The 19759-nt window shown below is 43.5% G+C and overlaps 1 protein-coding gene across 2 annotated transcripts in view; it reads left to right on the top strand.

Moving 5' to 3' along the window:
- Positions 1 to 19759, top strand: part of ZFP91 (ZFP91 zinc finger protein, atypical E3 ubiquitin ligase) — a 124302-nt gene that overhangs the window by 24352 nt on the left and 80191 nt on the right. For both annotated transcript variants that reach the window (XM_077454705.1, XM_077454704.1), the window contains exon 3: positions 11022 to 11213. In XM_077454705.1, coding sequence (XP_077310831.1) covers positions 11022 to 11213 — 192 coding nt within the window. The remainder of the gene's footprint in view (positions 1 to 11021; positions 11214 to 19759) is intronic.

The following is a 19759-nucleotide window of genomic DNA, read 5'->3' as shown; positions in this document are numbered from 1 at the left end:
CTCTGTACCACTGAGTCAGCAGCTTAAAGCTATTTTCTTGCATCTTGTTGTCCACTGAGCTCTTGTGGGTGAGATGATATAGATGCCTCAATTGAGCCTCCGTAAATGTATGCTGCATGTCTCTCCCATTCTTGTATGTATATTGGCTTACTCTGGGACTCCGCAGACTGGACTGATTTATTGTTTTTAAATTTACCAATTTCTTTTATTATGTTATGGTGTGCTTTGGAAGACTACAAAATTAAGAATAACACTTTTTTTGTTTCATTTATAAATAATTTCACCATGCATTGCATCAGCAAGTTCATTTTAGTGTTGAGATAATTAGGAAAAAGCACAGGTTTAGCCCCTGTTCATACTTGTGAGACTTGTCACATGATTTGACCGTTCCAAATTGCATAACAAGTCACACCCCATTGCCGGCAATGGAACCGTTCATATCACCATGACTCATGTCACAGCAATTATGAAAAAGGGGTCCTGCACTACTTTTTACCAATTTTTATTGCTACTTGCATAGACTCCTGTTAAAGTCGCAATAAAATCGGCAGTGCAAATAGCACTGATGTCTCGCTTTGAAATCACGCCACAGAAGTAGCATGATTTCAATGCGGCACCGGTGTGAACCAGGGCTTAATGGTACAGGGGGTAAAATATTTATTTGATCCCCTGCAGATTTTGTACGTTCCCCCCTTTACAAAGAAATAATGGGTCTATAATTTTTAGGTGTATTTTAAATAATAGAGACAGAATATCAACCAAAAATCCAGAAAAAAAACACGATACAAATGTTATAAATTGAGTTGCAGTTCAGTAAGAAAAATGTGATCCCCAAGCAAAACCTGACTTGATAAACCCTTGGCAAGCACAAAGGTAAGACGTTTCTTGTAGCTGTTGAGCAGGTTTGCACACAGGAGGGATTTTGGTCCACTTTTTTTTTTTTTTTTTTTTTTATTACAGATCTTCTAAATCCTTAATGTTTATTGGCTGTTACTTGGCAATTCAAAGTTTCAACTTCCTCCATAAATTTTCTATAGGATTAAAGCCCCAAAGCAAAAGGTTTCCACCACCGTGCTTGACTGTAGGGATGGTGTTCTTAGAGTCATAGTCAGCATTTTTCTTCCTCCAAACACTGCAAGTCCTCCTCCTCAAGAAGGTACATGTCCAGTAATGCCATTGAAATCGAAATGATTCCGAGAAGGATTGGGAGAAAGTACTGTGGTCAGTTGAGACCAAAATCAAGCTCTTTGGCATTAACTCGACTTGTTTGTAAGAAAGAAAAATGCTGACTATGTCTCTAAGCCCTTGTACACACGGTCGGAGATTCAGACAACCAAATCCGTCGGAGTAATTCCGACGGATTAATTCCGGAAGAGGTCCAGAAGTGATGTTGCATACACACGTTCGGACTAAGTTGTTGGAAAATCCGATTGTACATAACGTGATGATGTTATTTCGTTACGAGGGGACTGCGTTCAGACTAGTAGCCAATAGCTTTGGTCTAGGAATTTGATCTGAGCATGCGTGGCACTTTCTCCGTTGGAGTAGGCTACACATGATCAGAGTATGTCCGATAGGAGCATTTTGTCGGAAAATTTTACCGGCAAGTTGGAAAACTTGGTCAGTCGGATATTCCCGGCGGAAACAGTCTGATGCAGACCACACACAGTCGGTATATCCGACAAAACGGTCCGATGGGAAACATTCCGTTGGAATCTCCGACCGTGTGTACAAGGGCTTAGAGCACCAGTCCAGCACGGAGGTGGAAATCTGAGGTTTTGGGGCTGTTTCCCTGCTAAAGGTACAGACCGACTTTGGCACATTGAAGGGCCAATGGACTGGACTGTGTATTGTAAAATCTTGGATTAGAACCTTCTTCCCTCTGCCAGAACACCAAAGATGGGTCGTGGATGGCAAATATATTTTTATCGTGTTTTTTTTATGGATTTTTGGTTGATATTCTGTCTCTATCATTTAAAGCGGTTGTATATCCCACTTCGTGATTTTTACCTACAGGTAAGCCTATAATAAGCAATACAGAGTTTTTTTTTTTACTTAAACAAGAAAACATGGTACAGATGCCTGGGAATCAATTGTTAGCTACACTGGTTATAGCTTAAGTCCCACACCGCTGAATAGCAATGTGATACCTGACAATGGGCATACAAACAAATACAAAAACCTGACAAAACAAATAACAAAGTCCAGACGCAAAATTGTCCATACACTCATAGATCGCCTGCGGCCATTGTCGCATTGTAAATGGAGACAAATGTGCACCAATGGGGAAACCTATTAAGACGATCCATGCATGTATGGTCCTCGGGGGTTATGGAAAGCTGTGGATATAGTAAGGCTGCATGCCTAGTATGTGGTACTAAGTGTGACCTCATTGCGGCACTGGCCACTCACAGCATTGGAGCCCAGGAAGTAATGCAGGGGGAGCATGTCAGCCCCCTTAGTGGCGACCAGGCACCGCTGCAGGGCTTCATTCTAAGGTAAGTATTTCATAATGAGCTAGTATGCATACTATCTCATAGAGCTGCATGATTCTGGTCAAAATGAGAATCGCAGTTTTTTTGCTTAGAGTAAAATTATCTTGATTCTCGCAACGTAAAATCTTTCAGATTATACAAAAAAATTATCTAACTTTACTGGTTAATTTTTTTTTTTTATTCATTAACCACTTGATCACTGGGCACTTAAACCCCCTTAATAACCAGACCAGCAGCTTTCGGTGCTCTCACATTTAATGCAACACTGTACCCATATGGAATTTTTGTCCTTTTCTCACACAAATAGAGCTTTCTTTTGGTGGTATTTAATCACCGCAGTTTATTTTTTATTTTTTGTGCTATAAAATAAAAAAGACAGAAAATTCTGTAAAAAAAAAAAAAAAAAAGAATTTTTCTTTGTTTCTGTTATAAAATTTAGCAAATTAGTAATTTTTCTTCATAAATTTTGGCCAAAATGTTTACTACTACATATCTTTGGTAAAAATAAGTACAAATTGGTGTATATTATTTGGTCTTTGTGAAAGTTATAGAGTCCACAAGCTATGGTGCCAATATCTGAAAATTTATCACACCTGAAGTACTGACGGCTCATTTCTTGAGACCCTAACATGCCAGAAAAGTATAAATACCCCCCAAATGACCCCTTTTTGGAAAGAAGACATTCCAATGTATTTAGTAAGAGGCATGGTGAGTTTTTGAAGTTGTCATTTTTTCCCACAATTTTTTGCAAAATCAAGAATTTTTTTCCTTTTTTTTTTTTCTTTCACAAAACTGTCATATTATCAGGTTATTTCTCACACACGGCATACCACAAATTACACCCCAAAACACATTCTGCTATTACTCCCGAGTATGGTGATACCACATGTGTAAGCCCCTGTACACACGGTCGGAGATTCTGCCAACCAAATCCGTTGGATTTTGTCCGAAACTGTTGCATACACACGGTCAGACTAAGTTGTCGAAAAATCAGATCTTTCAGAATGTGATGACGTAATTTCGTTACGATGGGACTAGATTCAGGCTAGTAGCCAATAGCTTTGATGTAGGAATTTGATCTGAGCATGCGTGGCAATTGGTCCGATCAAAATTCTCTACACATGATCGGATTACGTCTGACCGACCCAGTTGGTCGGGAAATATTTCCAACATGTTGGAAAATTGGGTCGGACGGAGATTCGGACGGAATCAGTGCGATGCATACCACACACAGTCGGATTATCTGACAACACGGTCCGATAAGACGCATTCCGACGGATTCTCTGACCGTGTGTACGCGGCTTAAGACTTTTACACAGTGTGGCCACATACAGAGGCCCAACATGCAGGGAGCACCGTCAGGCGTTCTGGAGCACCCAGGCCAATTCTGACATTTCTCTCCTACATGTAAAAATCATCATTTATTTGCTAGAAAATTACATAGAACCCCAAAACATTATTATATATGTTTTTTAGCAAAGATCCTAGAGAATACAATTGTTGTGCAACTTTTAGCTTGCACAGTATGTGCGCAGCAATTTTTCTAACGCGTTTTTTTGGGGGGGGAAAAAAACTGTTTTGTGCTTAAAAAAAAAAAGCAGTAAAGTTAGCCCAATGTTTTTGCATAATGTGAAAGATGAAGTTACGCCGAGTAAATAGATACCTAACGTGTCGCCCTGCAAAATTGCACACACTTGTGGAATGGCGCCAAACTTGGCTACAAAAAATCTCCATAGGCAACTCTTTAATTTTTTTTTACTGGTTACATGTTTTGAGTTATAGAGGAGGTCTAGGGCCAAAATTATTGCTCTCGCTCTAACGTTTGCAGTGATACCTCACATGTGTGGTTTTAACACCGTTTTCATATGTGGGCGGGACTTATGTATGCGTTCGCTTCTGCATGCGAGCACACAGGGACAGGGGCGCTTTAAATTTTTTATTTATTTTTTGTTCATTTTACTTTATTTTAGTTTGAAACTTTTTTCCCCCCCCCAAAAATATTTTTTTTTATCACTTTTATTCCTTTTACAAGGAATGTAAACATCCCTTGTAATAGAAATATGACAGGTCCTCTTTACAGTGAGATATGGGGTCAATAAGACCCCGCATCTCGCCTCTAGACTGGGAAGCCTGAAATAAAAAAAAAATTAAAAAAACTATTCTGGCTTCAATTGTAGCGGTGAGTCCGTACAAGCGCGGGGGGGGGGGGGGGTGTTTAACACAAAGTTATCCATTTATACAATATTTCTAACACATGGCATGTACATACCAAAAATGACACCCCAAAATCAATTCTCCTACTCCTCTTGAGTACGGCGATACCACATGTGTGAGACTTCCACAGCCTGGCCACATACAGAGGCCGAGTACAGCCGAGTATTGCTGAGCATGGATGAGCATGGCTGGGTATCACCGAGTATGGCAGAGTATTGGCATAGTATTGCTGGGTATTATATTGGCAGGGTATCGCTGGGTATTGCAGAGTTGGCAGGTATCGCTGGATATTGCAGAGTTGGCAGGGTATTTCAGAGTATTGGCAGGACATTGCTGGGTATTTCAGAGTATTGGCAGGGAGTTGCAATGTTAATTGTCAGTGAGCAGCACTGTGGGCACTACAGATCCAGCATACAGCGCTGCTGTTACCGATCTCTCCCCTCCACTGTACCGATCGGTACAGAGAGGGGAGGGAGGAACCGGTGTCATGTCATGACACCGGTTTGTTTACAAGTGATCACTCCGTCATTTAATGGAGCGATCACCTGGTAAACGGCTGCGATTCTCTAGGGTGTCTACTAAATTTTTTTTTAAATGTTTCTAAGTAATTTTCCAGCAAAAAAAATATATATTTTATCTTGAAACCAACAAATGTCAGAAAAAGGTTTAGTGTTTAAGTGGTTAAAATGTATTCACTTACACACACAGTCTATTCCATTGACAAATTGTTACAATGTTTATAGTTAAGTTCAACTGATAAAGAATGTTTTGATTCTTGGCAGACTGCCCAGTTTTTATCATCCTTTCTTTTGATGGCTGTAGCTTCAGAAGAGCTGAGAGAATTCTTTGCATAGAAAGAATTGTGAAAGATCACGATAACGATTCTTGGCTATTAATTGTGCAGCTCTACTATCTCACTATGCCTTTGACTTGTAGGTCTTTTTGATTTTATATTTTTTTATTTTTTACAAAGTTTACAACCACTTTAAAATACACCTGTGATAAAAACTATAGAACCTTTAATTCTTTGCAAGTGTGCAAACTTCTGCAAAAAAATATACAGGGGATCAAATGACTGCTGTATGTGTACTTATTTATTTCACAGCTAAAAGCAAAATTTATTATTTTAGTAAACTGCCATATTATAGAAATACAGTGTAAACGATTGTCTACCGCTAGAGGACCACCCAACCACCAGTCTTGAAATGGGTATATGGTGTGTACAGTGGCGTGTGTAGTTTTTGTTTCTTTATTACAGTCACAAAAAAAAAACCTGAACCACAGTGATCTAAAAAAACTATATATACAGTGTATATGGAGAAAAAAACAAAAATATTTTTTTATATATATATTTAATACACACATACATGCATAGCACATTTATAAAGTATTCAGACCCCCTTCACTTTTTTTAAAAAATGTGTTATGATTCAGGTTGATATCACAGTTGTTTAAATGCATTCTTTCACAGATCGGTGGTGCAATACTTTACAGGTCTTGTAATCCATGCACATTATTATTTGTGGCAAAATATGTGCATTTAATATTTTTTCCTAAAAGATGAGCTTAGCCTTTAAATCATAGTCCTGCAACAGCTTGTAATGGGGGCAAATGCTATGTCAGTCTTATCTGGATGACATTGACATTGGACTTGCACAGATTACAGTGCAGGTGTGATGACATCCACGATAGGGGCAGGAGCAAGACCGGTCAGTGACTTGTGTGCAGAATGCCTTCAGCGGACTGGTGATTGGAACCATCAAGGCAGAAGATCACCAGACCATGAATTAAGGTAAGTATTAGTTGGTTAAAGAACCTTTATTTAAAAAAAAATGTTGATTGTTGGGCAAGGCAATAGTTTGACCAGAGTTCTACTATAACTGTCAAACATTGTCTGCTAGTATTCTCATTTCCAGGGGGAGCTTTAGGCTTTTTTTTCACATTTTCAGTTTCTCCTTTCGTCTTGATGAAAAATCTTATAGAGATCAGTACATCAAACTGAAGTTTACGCACAAAGCAGTCAGAGCAGTGGCCCCTCCCCCTCCATTCTTTCTTCTTTGTATGGGGCATTCAATTAGAGAAAAACGGCTTCTGCTCTGATCTGCTTTGGGAAACGTGTTTCATGGGTGCACCTTGTAATAAATATTATTTTTAACACAAAGGCTGTGTGTATGTTTAAATAAAAAAAGGGATTAAAAAAATCTAGATAGTATCTTTATAGATTTTATCTATAAAAAATGTTCATACAAAACTATCATGGTTTCCAAAGCATTTTTTAATAGCGTGGGGAATAATTGGAGCAGGGGTAGGCAACCTCGGCCCTCCAGCTGTGGTCAAACTACAAGTCCCATGTGACATTGCAAGACCACAGGCATGAAGCAGAGGTATGATAGGATTTGTAGTTTTACCACTGCTGGAGTGCCAAGGTTGCCTACCCCTGGATTAGAGCCTCTGTCGTCTTTAACTACTTGCCGCCCATAGGATGTCCATGGACGTCCTCAGTTTTCAGTAGTTATTCCAGTACGATGCCTGAACCTACCCACATCATCCTGTTATGGATCTTTTCGGCTGGACGATTCCCTTTCTATCAGAAGTGAAGTGAAGGCTGGGCACAATTGCTGCACTAAACAGAGAGGGGAGGAATTGACATTTCTCTCTCTTTCTAACCCCGGAAACTGAGAGTGACGAGTATTTAGTCATTTCCGGTTCAGTCTCTTTGTTTACCTGGTTGCTAGCGGCCAGGAAAGCAGTCGATTAGACCGACCTGTGTCTGATAGGCTGCACGGGAGACTAGAGGAGAGATTTGGGGTCTAACAAACCCCAGATTTCTTCGTAAAGAGGACCTCTCAATAAAGTTAATACAGGAAAAAAAAGTGTAAAAAAAAAACAAAACATTTAATATAAAATAATCAAAATTTAAAGCGCCCTGTCCCACCATGTTTATGCGCAAATGCTGACGCACGCGTTACCCCCTCACGCATATGTAAATGATGATTGCACCACACGTGAGGTATTGTCACAAACGTCAGAGCGAGAGCAATAATTCTCGCACCAGACCTCCTGTGCAACTCTAACCTGTAGCCTGTAAAGGCATTTAAAGCGTTGCCTATGGAGAATTTTAAACACCGTAGCTTGCCACCATTCCACAGGCAGATGCAATTTTAAAGCTTGACATCCTCTTTCACATTATACAAAAAATTTGGCTCATTTTGTTGTTTTTTTTGTTTCAATATGTTTATTGAGAATTTTTGAATAAACAGTAATAAACAAGAGATTACAATCTACTCCTTGTGAGCCCTCGCAGGGGCCACTAATCATGAATACAAACCCAAAGGGCAAACCATCACAGTATATTTCAAGTAAACTCGAGATAAGGAAGGGAGATGAGCAAGAGATGAAATCGAGACTGGTTCAGTACCAAACAACTCGTTCCTTTGTTGTTTCCTGCGGGCAAGCCCTTTTCCTACTACCCCCATCCATGGGTGGCAGCAGTTTTTATTAGCAATGGGAGAGATTACTAAGGAGAGTGAAGAGAGATAGGGAACAGAAGAAGGAAGGGTAAAGAGAAAAAAGGGGGAGGAAAGGAAGGGGGGAAGCTCGGGCTCGGACGCCCCGCCAGGGGAATTTAGACCAAGCCCAGGCATGCCACTTGGAGCGTGGGGAACTCATAGGAGATCCACGGCTCCCAGATCTTTAGAAATTTAGCATGTGAATCATGGACAATACTGGACATACGTTCCTGAAGTAACATAGCAGTCATGCGTGTCTTAACCCCTTGAAAATCTACCCGTTGCGACTTCCAGGCTTGGGCAATGGCCCGCTTGGCCGCTATAAATAGATAGGTAGCCAGCTTCTGTTGAGGGTCGCGCAAGCCAGGAACCGGGCAATGTAGGAGAGCTAGCCTAGCGTCCCTTCGGATCGTTAGATGAAAGAGTGTCTGCAGTAAGCCAAAAACCCTAGACCAGAACCCCACCAACCTTGGGCAAGCCCACCATGTGTGCATGACATCGCCTCGCTGTCCACAGTTGCGGAAGCATCTGTCAGTACTCCCAGGGAATGCCCGAGCCGTGCGGGCAGGTACCCAATACCATCGGAACGTTTTTTTTTTTTTTAATGCATTAAAGTGTATTTTTTTTAAAAAATGCGTTTGAAAACCGCTGCGGAAATATCGTGTGACATAAAAAAATTGCAACACCCACCATTTTATTCTAAAGGGCCTCTGCAAAAAAAAAATATATAATGTTTGGGGGTTCTAAGTAATTTTCTACCAAAAAAAGTCGTTCACGTTGCCAGCACCTGGAACCTGGACAGGAGAGGGGGCAGCATTTACTGGAACCAATCCTCTATATTTTTCTCCTGCACCAGCAGCTCGGTACCGATCACTCACTGTGTTCATTCACAAATAAAGTGTAGTAAACAGTGTTGTGCAGCTAAGAACAGAATCCAGAATCTCCTTTCTTTGTCTCAAAAGTGAGACAACATGGGTCTGCTTAGACTCCTGATATTTCACCAAAGCCCTCCAACAGGGCTGCCAAAAAAATTGTAAAAAATAATCTAAAAAAAATTACACAGTCCTCTGCCCCAATGACATTGTCCACTGCTCTACTCCCTGACACTGTTCATTTTTAAAGTAGGCCAAGTTTGGATTTTTTTTTTATGTTATTTTTCTAGGTTTTCATACTATTTAGTTAGGCCGTGCAAGTTCATTTCTAAAAAAACAAAAATCACTGAACCCTGGTGATCGTCAATCTCTTTCATGTTATTCAGGTGGATCTCCACCTCTCAAAGGTTGCCTACCCCTGCTGTAGGCCATTTGAATGCCCATAAACCTGGTTGAAAGACTCCCAGATGGCAATCCCCTGTCCTGCCCCTTGGTGTTCACTCCTGTAGTGCTGGGACTAGTGAGTGTCCAATGGTTTTCAAATCCTAGCTGCAAGGCAGGACATTTCTGTGATTTTTTTTTTTGCCCAAATTCCACTGTGGCTCAAATAGCTTCTAGGTATGACAATAATATCACTGACCATTTGTACAAAGCTACAGAGTTTTTTTTAATACCTTCTAGGGCCCTTGGATTACATGGCTATGTGTAGAGGTTCCAATCTATAATCCTATATAGAATAAAAAAAAACCCTAGTCATAGACTTTAATAATAACCAAAGACCCTAATATAATAATTGCCTAACAGGCAAGAGTTTGACCAGCACCGTCACCTGTCTCCCAGCAGTACTCCTCCCTGTAGCTTAATTCCCCTCTCGGCAGTACTGCTCACTTTAGCTTCTCTCCCATCCCAGCAATAAACCTTTTGAAAGTTCTACACCCCTGCCCCAGATCTCAGTCATTGCAGTGTGAGGGCTGCCCCACCAACCCCCCATCCTTAATGACCTGCCGTTTCCAAGTTGGAGCACAACTAGTGTACCCCTAAACATACACCAAACCTTCCTGGCTTTCCTGCACATTCGTTTATGCACTGCTTCTTTCTGGCTTTCTCCTGGGCTTCCACAAGACAGGTGGACAATATGACACACTGGAGCCCCACTTCGCTCACATCTCTAACCCCTGGTCACAGCAGGTTTACAGCATATACCTGTCCCCATCAACACCGCCCCCACATCAGACTTTCAGCAAATCCAGCTTCCCAGAATTAATCTTTAACATGTTTATATAACAGCATGAAAAGTTAAATTAGATCACGCTGACCGAAAATTTTAGTTTCCACTAAATAGTTACCAAAATGAGAGTAACATTAAAGTGGAGGGCCACCCCAAAAAAAAACAAAAAAAACAGCATTAATATTCTTAAAAAAATAAAATTTGAAAAAAAAAAAAGAAAAAAGTTTACCTCACCAGAAATCCCTGTTGCTATGCAGTCTTCCTAATCTGCCTCTTCCTACTCCGCAGTGATCTTCAGTCTTCTCTCCTTGTCACGTTGTCTTCTGGGTAATGGGGCGCGCTGTGTTCTGGGAACTGTGTGTTTCCAAACACAGTGCGTCCCATTCACAAAGCGCTGTGCGACTCGCACATCCGCAGTAGGAAATGGGCAGTGAAGCCGCAAGGCTCCACTGCCTGTTTACCTTAGTGAGGATGGCGGCGCTGGGACCCGAGAGCCGAGGGACGGGTTGGCCTCAGGCAGCCGACATCGCAGGCACCATGGAAAGGTGTGTCCTTATTAAAAGTCAGCAGCTACTTTTTTTTTATCTGCTGACTTTAAAAAAAAAAAAAAAATCCGCTGGGACACCCCTTTAGCATGGTACCATATTACCAACAGGTTTTCTGCCCATTCTATAATCTAACCCTATTTCCTTCTACCTTTCAGCACCAAAGTGTGAAGTGGATGAAGTTGGGGTTCAGCAGATGGAGCCGGTAGTTTTAATTCAGGATCAGCACATAGAAGTGGTGGAGCACCGTGCGGTGGTGAGGGAAGGGGTCCTGCGTAGCACGCGATCTGATTCTCCTACACTGGAGCTCATCTGCAAATCTGAACCTAATCCGGTTGATTTGGTTTACGGTAAGCACAGCTGAATGTATCATCATTGTCCAGCGGAGGTGGGAGCTGGTCTCTTCACATGTGAAAACACCTGTAACTTATTGGTTAAAGTGGAACTTCACTCTCCCAATCAACATTGATTATTTTTTATCCTCATGCTAGCATTAGTAAATGGGGAAAGTATATAATATTTACTTGTTTTAAAAAAAAATCTATATTTCTTAAGTTACTTCCTCGTTTCCTGCCTAGGCAAATTAATGTCATACATCCCAGGAGTCTTCAGGAGAGGAGGAGGGGTTTTCTCAGTCAAGCACACTCCTGAATGCATTTGAGCAAGGGGCAGGAAGTAAATGCTACATGAATCATTTGCCCTTACTCAAGATGGCCATGGCCAGAATTCCTAGGGGGTGTTTTTCAAAGAGATTTCTCACCAAAATAAAGCACGGGGACATGGATGGATGGGGGAGTTTGCTTTGAATAATAAAAATGAATTAATTTGCATCTGTGGTGCTTGGATGCAGTGAAGATTCGCTTTAACTAATGCCGTGGGGAAAGTAGACTGTATACTTTGCCCTACTGTTAATCAATAGTTTTAAATTAATTAAAATAATTAATTGTAGTTTAAATGCAACTAGTGTAAGTACGGGAGTTTTAATAGAATTAGTGTTTCATATGTGAATTTATCTGTTTAACTGGTGTCCAGCTTTAAAAAAAAAGCATAGTAAGAGAAAAATGGAGGTTGCCATTGTTAACGTCTCATGCTGGTCCTGTGTCTTCATTTCTTCTGATTCCATGAGACAAGTATGCATCTTCAGAAAGGAATCTGCAATGACAACCTTTGTATTCCTATCAGACCAGGTTTCCTTTAACACTCCAGGCTGGTTTAAAAACAAAAATCACAATTTAATGAAATCATGTATTCATAAGTAAATTACTTTAATATATTGTTAAATAGAACAAGAATCTGTTCCTGAATTTGTTTTGATGTGACTTGTAATTCCCTGCACAGCATCAGTCAGACTGGGAAAGAGTGGAGTATCACTCTAAACCAGTGGTCGCTAAACTGCAGCATGAAAGCGTGCGACCGCCGCAAATGTCATTCACCACTTCAGAGTATCCCTGTGACAACAAACTTTGTCATTTGCCAAGGACTTGTGCATGTGGATTAAATATAACCTCACTCAAATGGCCAGTGACGTATGTATGTGACTATTCACGGTTTAAAGCAATCTAGTTTTAAGTTGTTTTAGTTTCAAACTGGTCTGTGCACTGAACGTAGAAGTGATCTAAGTATTTGCACAGACCAGCAAATAAAGATTCAGGATTTGTGTCCATGATTGTCTACTACTACACAGGGGGGGCTCCTGATGGCCCTTTAACCGCTTGCCGACTGCCTCACGCCGATATACATCGTCAGAAGGGCTCGTACAGGCAAACTGTACGTTGCCCTTTAAGAGGCGGCCAGCAGGCGCCCGCGGCAAGCTCCGTGAGTCGGGTCACAGGTCCTGCGGCCTCACGGGGAGGAAGAACAGGGAGATGCTGATGTAAACAAGCATTTCCCCGTTCTGCCTAGTGACAGTGTAGCTGATCTCTGCTCCCTGTGATCGGGAGCTGAGGTCAGTGACTTGTCACACATAGCCACGCCCCCTCCCACAGTTAGAAACACTCCCCAGGGCACACTTAACCCCTACACTGCCACCTAGTGGTTAACCCCTTTACTGCCAGTGTCATTTACAATGGTCCCAAAAATTTCCGATGTGCCCGCCATAATATCGCAGCCATGATAAAAATTGCTGATTGCCGCCATTAATAGTAAAAAAAAAAAAATTATAACATGAATAAAAATGCCATAAAACGATCCCCTATTTTGTAAACGCTATAACTTTTGCGCAAACCAATCACTCGCTTATTGCGATTTTTTTTTTTTTTTTTTTTTTTTTTTTTTTTTAACCAAAAATATGTAGAAGAATACGTATCAGCTTAAACTGAGGAAAAACAATTTTTTTTATATATATTTTTGGGGGATATTTATTATAACAAAATGTAAAAAATAATGTGCTGTTTTCAAAATTGTCGCTCTTTTTTTTGTTTATAGTGCAAAAAATAAAAACCGCAGGGGTGATCAAATACCACTAAAAGAAAGCTCTATTTGTGTGGAAAAAAAAGGACATACATTTTGTTTGTGAGCCACGCGCACGACTGCACAATTGGCAGTTAAAGCGACGCAGTGCCGGATCGCAAAAAGTGCTCTGGTCAGGAAGGGGGTAAATTTCCTCCAGGGGGTGAAGTGGTTAAATTGTACCCATCACCTGCTGTGTACAGGGGCCACCTGGTAACAGTAATAAAGTGAATTAAAACATTTTAAAAGGAAAAAAGAAAATGTAACTACCATAAGCCCTTGACACTTTCACCCCCACCCAGGCCAATTTTCATCTTTCGGAGCTGTCGCACATTGAAAGATAATTATGCCCAAATATTTTTTGGGGTTTTTATTATTTTCTGCTATATGAACAAAAAAATACTGAAAGTTTTTAAATGGAACGCGTTTTTTTTTGGTGAAAATAACCTAAAACAGTGCATAGTATTAAGTCTGTGTGAAACTTATAGAGCCTACAGACTATTGGATATATAATTGAAAATTGATCAGTCCTGATACCCTGATGGCCTGATGATCTAATTTCGTGAAGCACTATAATGTTAGGACAGTACAAATAACCCCCCAAATTACCCCATTTTGGAAAGTAGACAGCCCAAGGTATAGGCATGATGAATTTTTTGAAGTTGTACATTTTTTGGGAAAATTAAGATTTTTTTTATTTTTTATTTTTCACATAGTTTGAAAAAAAGACACGACTCCCTCTAGTTCAACCAATAAAAAATAAAAATAAATCATACAATCCCTTATACACAATACTATACGCACGTTTGATCCAGTGGAAAGCACTTTTTCCAGTTACCCAATATACTTTTTGTGAACTGGTGGTTCACAAAGTTGTCATTTTTAACAAGCTATTTGTCACACACAGCATGGTCTTACAATTACACCCCAAAACACATTTTATTATGCCTCTTGAGTATGGGGATACCACATGTGTGAGACTTTAAAGCCTAGATGCATATAGGGGGTCCAAAATCCAAAGAGCACGCTCAAGCGTTCCAGGGGCATAAATTACTCACAAATTATGCATCTAATTTCCTGACTATCTACTACAATTTTGAAGGCCCTGGAGCACCAGAACAATGGAAACACCCATGAAATTACCTCATTTTGGAAAGCAAATATGCCAAGGTATTTTCTGAAAGGCGCAGTCTTTTAAAACCAATTTCTTTCGTTCACTGACTGACACAGCTCTATTATTCTTGACCATAGGGTTGTTACGCCACCTTCAAGAGAGGACTAGGCAGAACATGTTATACATGTGAAAAAACAGAACTTTACAGTTCCGCCCAGGGGGCGGTCCCTCCAGTAACAACCCCTCAGTCTGCTTCCTGCAGCTCAGTTTTTTTCTGCCTAGTGAAGGAGATAGACCTAGGAACCCTGCGGGACCATCGGTCCTGGGATTTTTTTTGCGGAAGTTTGCCTTTTGCGCAAAATTTTTGGATCCTGTGATCTACTAGCAACATGGGGGATGCTGCATGATGGGCTGCTGAGCGGTGTGCGTACCTGTAGCCAGGGGTCCCCTGGGGGGCTCTCGCCTTGGATGGGGGGCTGCGCTGGGTGGCTGTGTCCTTGGGTGTCTGTGGTCTCCCCGCTGGGTGTCTGGAGGTCTGCATGGGCTGATCACCATTGCGCTGTTCTACCACCATTTTCACTGTCCTTTCACTGTGTACAGTTGTTTGTCAGCCATTTTTGGTGTGCCTCAGTGTAAAGCATGGCGTGGGGCCATTTTGCTGTAGTTTGGCCATTTTCTCTGTGATTATGTCCCTTATACCGGGCGGCTGGCGGCCATTTTGTTGTAGCCCGGCGCTTTTTTTATGCTCAGTGCTGGTCCCTGCTGCTCAGAACATCGCGATTTCTCACTCGGGACACCTGGGAGCTGACACAGGCACTTGTAGCTGAATGGCGCAGAACTCAGTCGGGGTGGTGAATCCTGCGGTGGGGGCCCCTCAGTCTGCAGCAGCTAGGAGGGTGGGACTGTGCACCTGTCCTAAGTCCCCAAGGGTGGCAGACAGGGTGGGTCAGCATGGCTTCAGAAACTGGTGTTTCTTCCCCAGAACTTCCAGCAATTGCAACCGGCTCATCTGCAAACCGTGCAGTGCCTTTGGATGCTTTGTTGGCGGTCCTTGAAACGTTCATTGCCAGGGTGGAGGCGGTGGGCAGGCGCAAAGGTGGTAAAAAGCGGCCCCTGTCCTCCAGGGAGAGCTCTGACGCAGACTTGGGCGCTGCTGAGGCTGGCGGCCCCTGCTCAGCTGACCAGGACCAATCGGACAAATCGCTTGTTGGAGCACTTATCACAGCTGTGCATGATACCCTGAAGATTCAGGATACAGCAGGTCTCTCTGCTGAAGTAGCAGTCCCTTTTGGGTCCTGTAAGCCAGCCCTTGCACCTAAGGTGTTTCCGTATCTGACTTATTTTGATAAGTTTATATACAAGGAATGGGGAAGACCGCAACTGACCTTTTCGGTCCAAAAAAGTATGGCGGTGCGTTACCCTTTGAGGAGAGCCTTCTTAAAAAATGGTGGGCTACTCCGGTCGTGGACCCCCTAGTATCCAGGTTAAATAAAGTAACCACAATCCCGGTAGAGGGGACTCCCGCATTTAAGGACCCTACTGACAGGAAGATCGAGGCAGCCACAGCACTTGTGTCGCAGACACCTACTGAATGGGCAAAACTTTTGCACCGCGAATTGGAGAAGCAGCAGGCTTACTCCCGTCTGTGTGGAACTAGCAGACCAGTTAGTGCACGCCCTTAAGTACGTTTGTGACGCGCCCCTGGATACACTTCCCTTGCTATCCAAGGCTTCAGTGTCAGCAGTGGTGCTGAGGCGCCTGATTTGGCTAAAATGCTGGTCTGTGGACCAGGCAGCTAAAAAAGCCTTGATGGATCTACCCTTCCTTGGTGAGCGGCTCTTTGGAGCCTCGGATGACATTAAGAATGAGTACCTTGCTCCCACAGGCCAGGAAGACTAAGGAGCCATGCCGCAGGCAAGGGCCCTCATTTTCCGCTCAAGAGGCTTTTTCGTCCGTCCGGGACTTCGACTAAACGCTCCCAGTCCGACAGGACGACCTCTGAGGGACAAAACCGTCCCTGGAACTGCAAGCCTAACAAGCCTGCAAACAAAAGTGCTACCGCATGAAGGTTTGCCCCCACCCTTCACTCGGGTGGGGGGGTCGCCTTCGGGAGTTTTCAGCCCGGTGGGCCTCTCGACTGTCCGACCAATGGGTCTGCGAATAGATTTCCTCTGGCTACAGGATACAGTTCCTCTCTTGGCCACCAAACAGATTCTTCCCCTTCAGCATACCCTTACTCCCGGCTCGCCGGAAGGCCCTAATGGGGGCGGTAAGGGACCTGCTAAGCTGCGGGGTGATAGTGGCTGTTCCGGAGTCGGAAAGGTTCCAGGGGTTCTACTCAATCTGTAGTCCCCAAAAAGGAAGGGGTACGTCCAATCTTGGACCTGAAAGCCCTCAATTGCTTGGTAAAAGAGGTTCAGAATGGAATCAGTTCACTCAGTGGTCGCTGCACTCCATCAAGGGGTCTCCCTGGCATCTTTGGACATCCAGGATCCGTAGCTGCACATACCTATATGCCTCCGGCATCAGAGGTTTCTGCGATTTGCAGTTGGGAAGCCCACTACCAGTTTGCGGCTCTCACTTTTGGATTGGCATCAGCTCCCCGAGTCTTTATCAAGGTATTGTCTCCAATTCTGGCGTTGTTGTGACAACTCAGGATCGCGATGGCAGGTTATCTAGACGATCTCCTCCTGATGGCATCTTCCACGTCAGAATTAGAGGAGGATGTGGCGATCACCCCCTGCAGGAATTTGGGTGGCTGTTGAACCGAAAGAAGTCGGTGCTCATACCGACTCATCGCTTGGGAGTACCTAGGCCTACTGCTGGACTCCATGGAAGCGAGTGTGTTTCTCCCTTCAGTCAAGCTGCAGACTCTCAGAACCGCGGTAAAACTATTGATGAACCGCAGGTGGTCGTCGCTATGCTTCTGCATGCGAGTTCTTGGGCTCATGGTGGCCTCCTTCGAGGGGGTACCGTACGCCCAGTTTCATACCAGAGTCTTGCAGAAGAAGATCTTGACAAAATGGGACAAATCTCTGTTATCCCTGGATTGGCAGATTCGGATGAGCCAGTTAGTCAGGGCCTCCCTGCTCTGGTGGCTGAGGTCCCTGGCACTTTGGTCTGGGATGTCGTTCCTACCTCTACATTGGACAGTGATCACAACGGGTGCCAGCCTGTCCAGCTGGGTGGAGTACTGGGAGTACAGTCGACCCAGGGCCTCTGGTCGGGGAGGAATCCAAATTGCCGATCAATGTGCTCAAGCTTCCAGCGATCAGGCTATGCCTCTCCACATGGTTGATGTGACTACAAGGGCTTCCGATGAGGCTCCAGTCAGACAACGCCAATGCAGTGGCCTATGTCGACCATCATGGAGGAACAAGAAGCTCGGCTGCAGCATGGGAGGTCGCTCACATCCTTCAGTGGGCAGAGCGACATGTACCGGCCCTGTCGGCCATTTACATCCCAGGAGTGGAAAACTGGCATGCAGACTACCTAAGTCGCCAGATGCTGGACCCAGGAGAATGGGCGCTGCATCCGGAGGTGTTCAGGCTTCTGTGCCTGCGATGGGTCACACCAGATGTGGATCTCCTGGCTTCCCGTCTCAATCGGAATGTGCTGAGATTCGTGTCCAAGACAAGAGATCCTTGGGCAGACGCGTCAGACGCGCTGGTGGCCATGGGGTCAGTATAGACTGATCTACGACTTTCCACCACAAAAGCTACTACCATGTCTGCTCCGCAGAGTGGAGTACGAGGGGATTCCAGTAATACTGATTGCCCCAGATTGGCCTCGGCGCTCCTGGTACGCCGACCTAGTATGCCTGGTTGCGGATGTTCCCTGGTGACTACCGATGCGTGAAGACCTTCTGTCTCAAGGTCTGATTCTTCATCTTGCTTTACCATTGCTGGTTTTAATGGCATGTCTGTTGAGAGCCAGGTGCTAAGGAACTGATGCCTATCAGACTCATTGATTTGAACTATGTTGAGAGCATGAAAATCTTCTTCTCGGAAGATATACCAATGTACCTGGAAAGACTACATCTCCATGTGTGAAGAGAAAGGGTGGCGTCCGCTCACCTATTACGTTTTCAGGATCTGCTGTTTCTACAGCGAGGAGTACACCAGAAATTGGCTTTAAGCACCATTTAAAGGACAAATATCAGCTTTGGCTGTCTTTTTTTTCAACGACCCCTGGCATCTCATTCTCTAGTGAGTACTTTTATTCAAGGGGTATGGCATGTAGTTCCTCCGGTGCGTCCACCTTTACCCCTGTGGGATCTGAACCGGGTGCTATCGGCGCTTCAGAAACGGCTGTTTGAGAACATCAGGGAAATCCCCTTGTTAACTCTTTCCCAGAAAGGGGTCTTTCTAGTGGCCATTACATCGGCCAGGAGGGTTTTGGAACTGACAGCCTTGTCTTGCAAGTCGCTCTATCTGGTTATCTAGCAACCTTCTTTTCTGCCAAAGGTGGTTTCAGCATTACACATCAATGAAGACATTGTGTTACCATCTTTGGGTCCTAAACTGACACACCCTAAGGAGGTGGCCCTTCATTCCCTGGATGTGATCCGGGCTCTAAGGGTGTATTTGTCTGCCACGGCTCCCTTTCGGAAGTCAGACTCTCTGTTTGTTTGTTTCAGTAGCTGGCCTGAAAAAAGGTATGACGGTCTCGTCGGTCACCATTTCTAGGTGGATCAGACAGATTGTGGTACAGGCCTACACCTTGAAGGGGCAGGTGCCCCCCTTTCCTGTCACAGCCCTTTCTACCAGGTCAATTGGAACCTCTTGGGCTTTCTGACATCAAGCGTCAGCCGCTCAAGTGTGTAAGGCGGTGACTTGGTCGTCCGTTCACACTTTTACCAAATTCTACAAAGTGGATGTAAGCGCATCGTCTGATGCCTGCTTTGGTTGCAAAGTTTTGCAGGTGGCCATGTAATGTTGCGATTCTGCACTCTTTACTCTGTCTTTTAAAAAAATTGTTACTTTTGAGTATAATGCACTGTTGCATTGTTGACCGCAAGTTCTGATGCCGCTAGATAAGGTGGTGACTCACCTGTTAGGGAGAAATTCTGGTTGTGGGTGAAGTTTTTTTATGCTGTTCCCACCCCTCGTTATGACACTGCTTGGGGACGTCCCTATGGTCAAGAATAATGGAGCTGTGTCAGTCAGTGAACGAAAGAGAAAATAGGATTTTTGTACTCACCGTAAAATCCTTTTCTCTGAAGTTCACTGACTGACACAGCACCCTTCCCTCCTATTGGTTTACGTTAAACTGCTTGTTAACGTACTGAGCTACAGGAAGCAGGCTGAGGGGTTCTTATTGGAGGGACCGCCC

Source organism: Lithobates pipiens, unplaced genomic scaffold (genome assembly GCF_037356315.1).
Source record: "Lithobates pipiens isolate NorthernLeopardFrog02 unplaced genomic scaffold, aLitPip1_a1.2 Scaffold_25, whole genome shotgun sequence".
NCBI classification, from domain to species: domain Eukaryota; kingdom Metazoa; phylum Chordata; class Amphibia; order Anura; family Ranidae; genus Lithobates; species Lithobates pipiens.
This window is presented reverse-complemented; position numbering and strand designations above follow the sequence as displayed.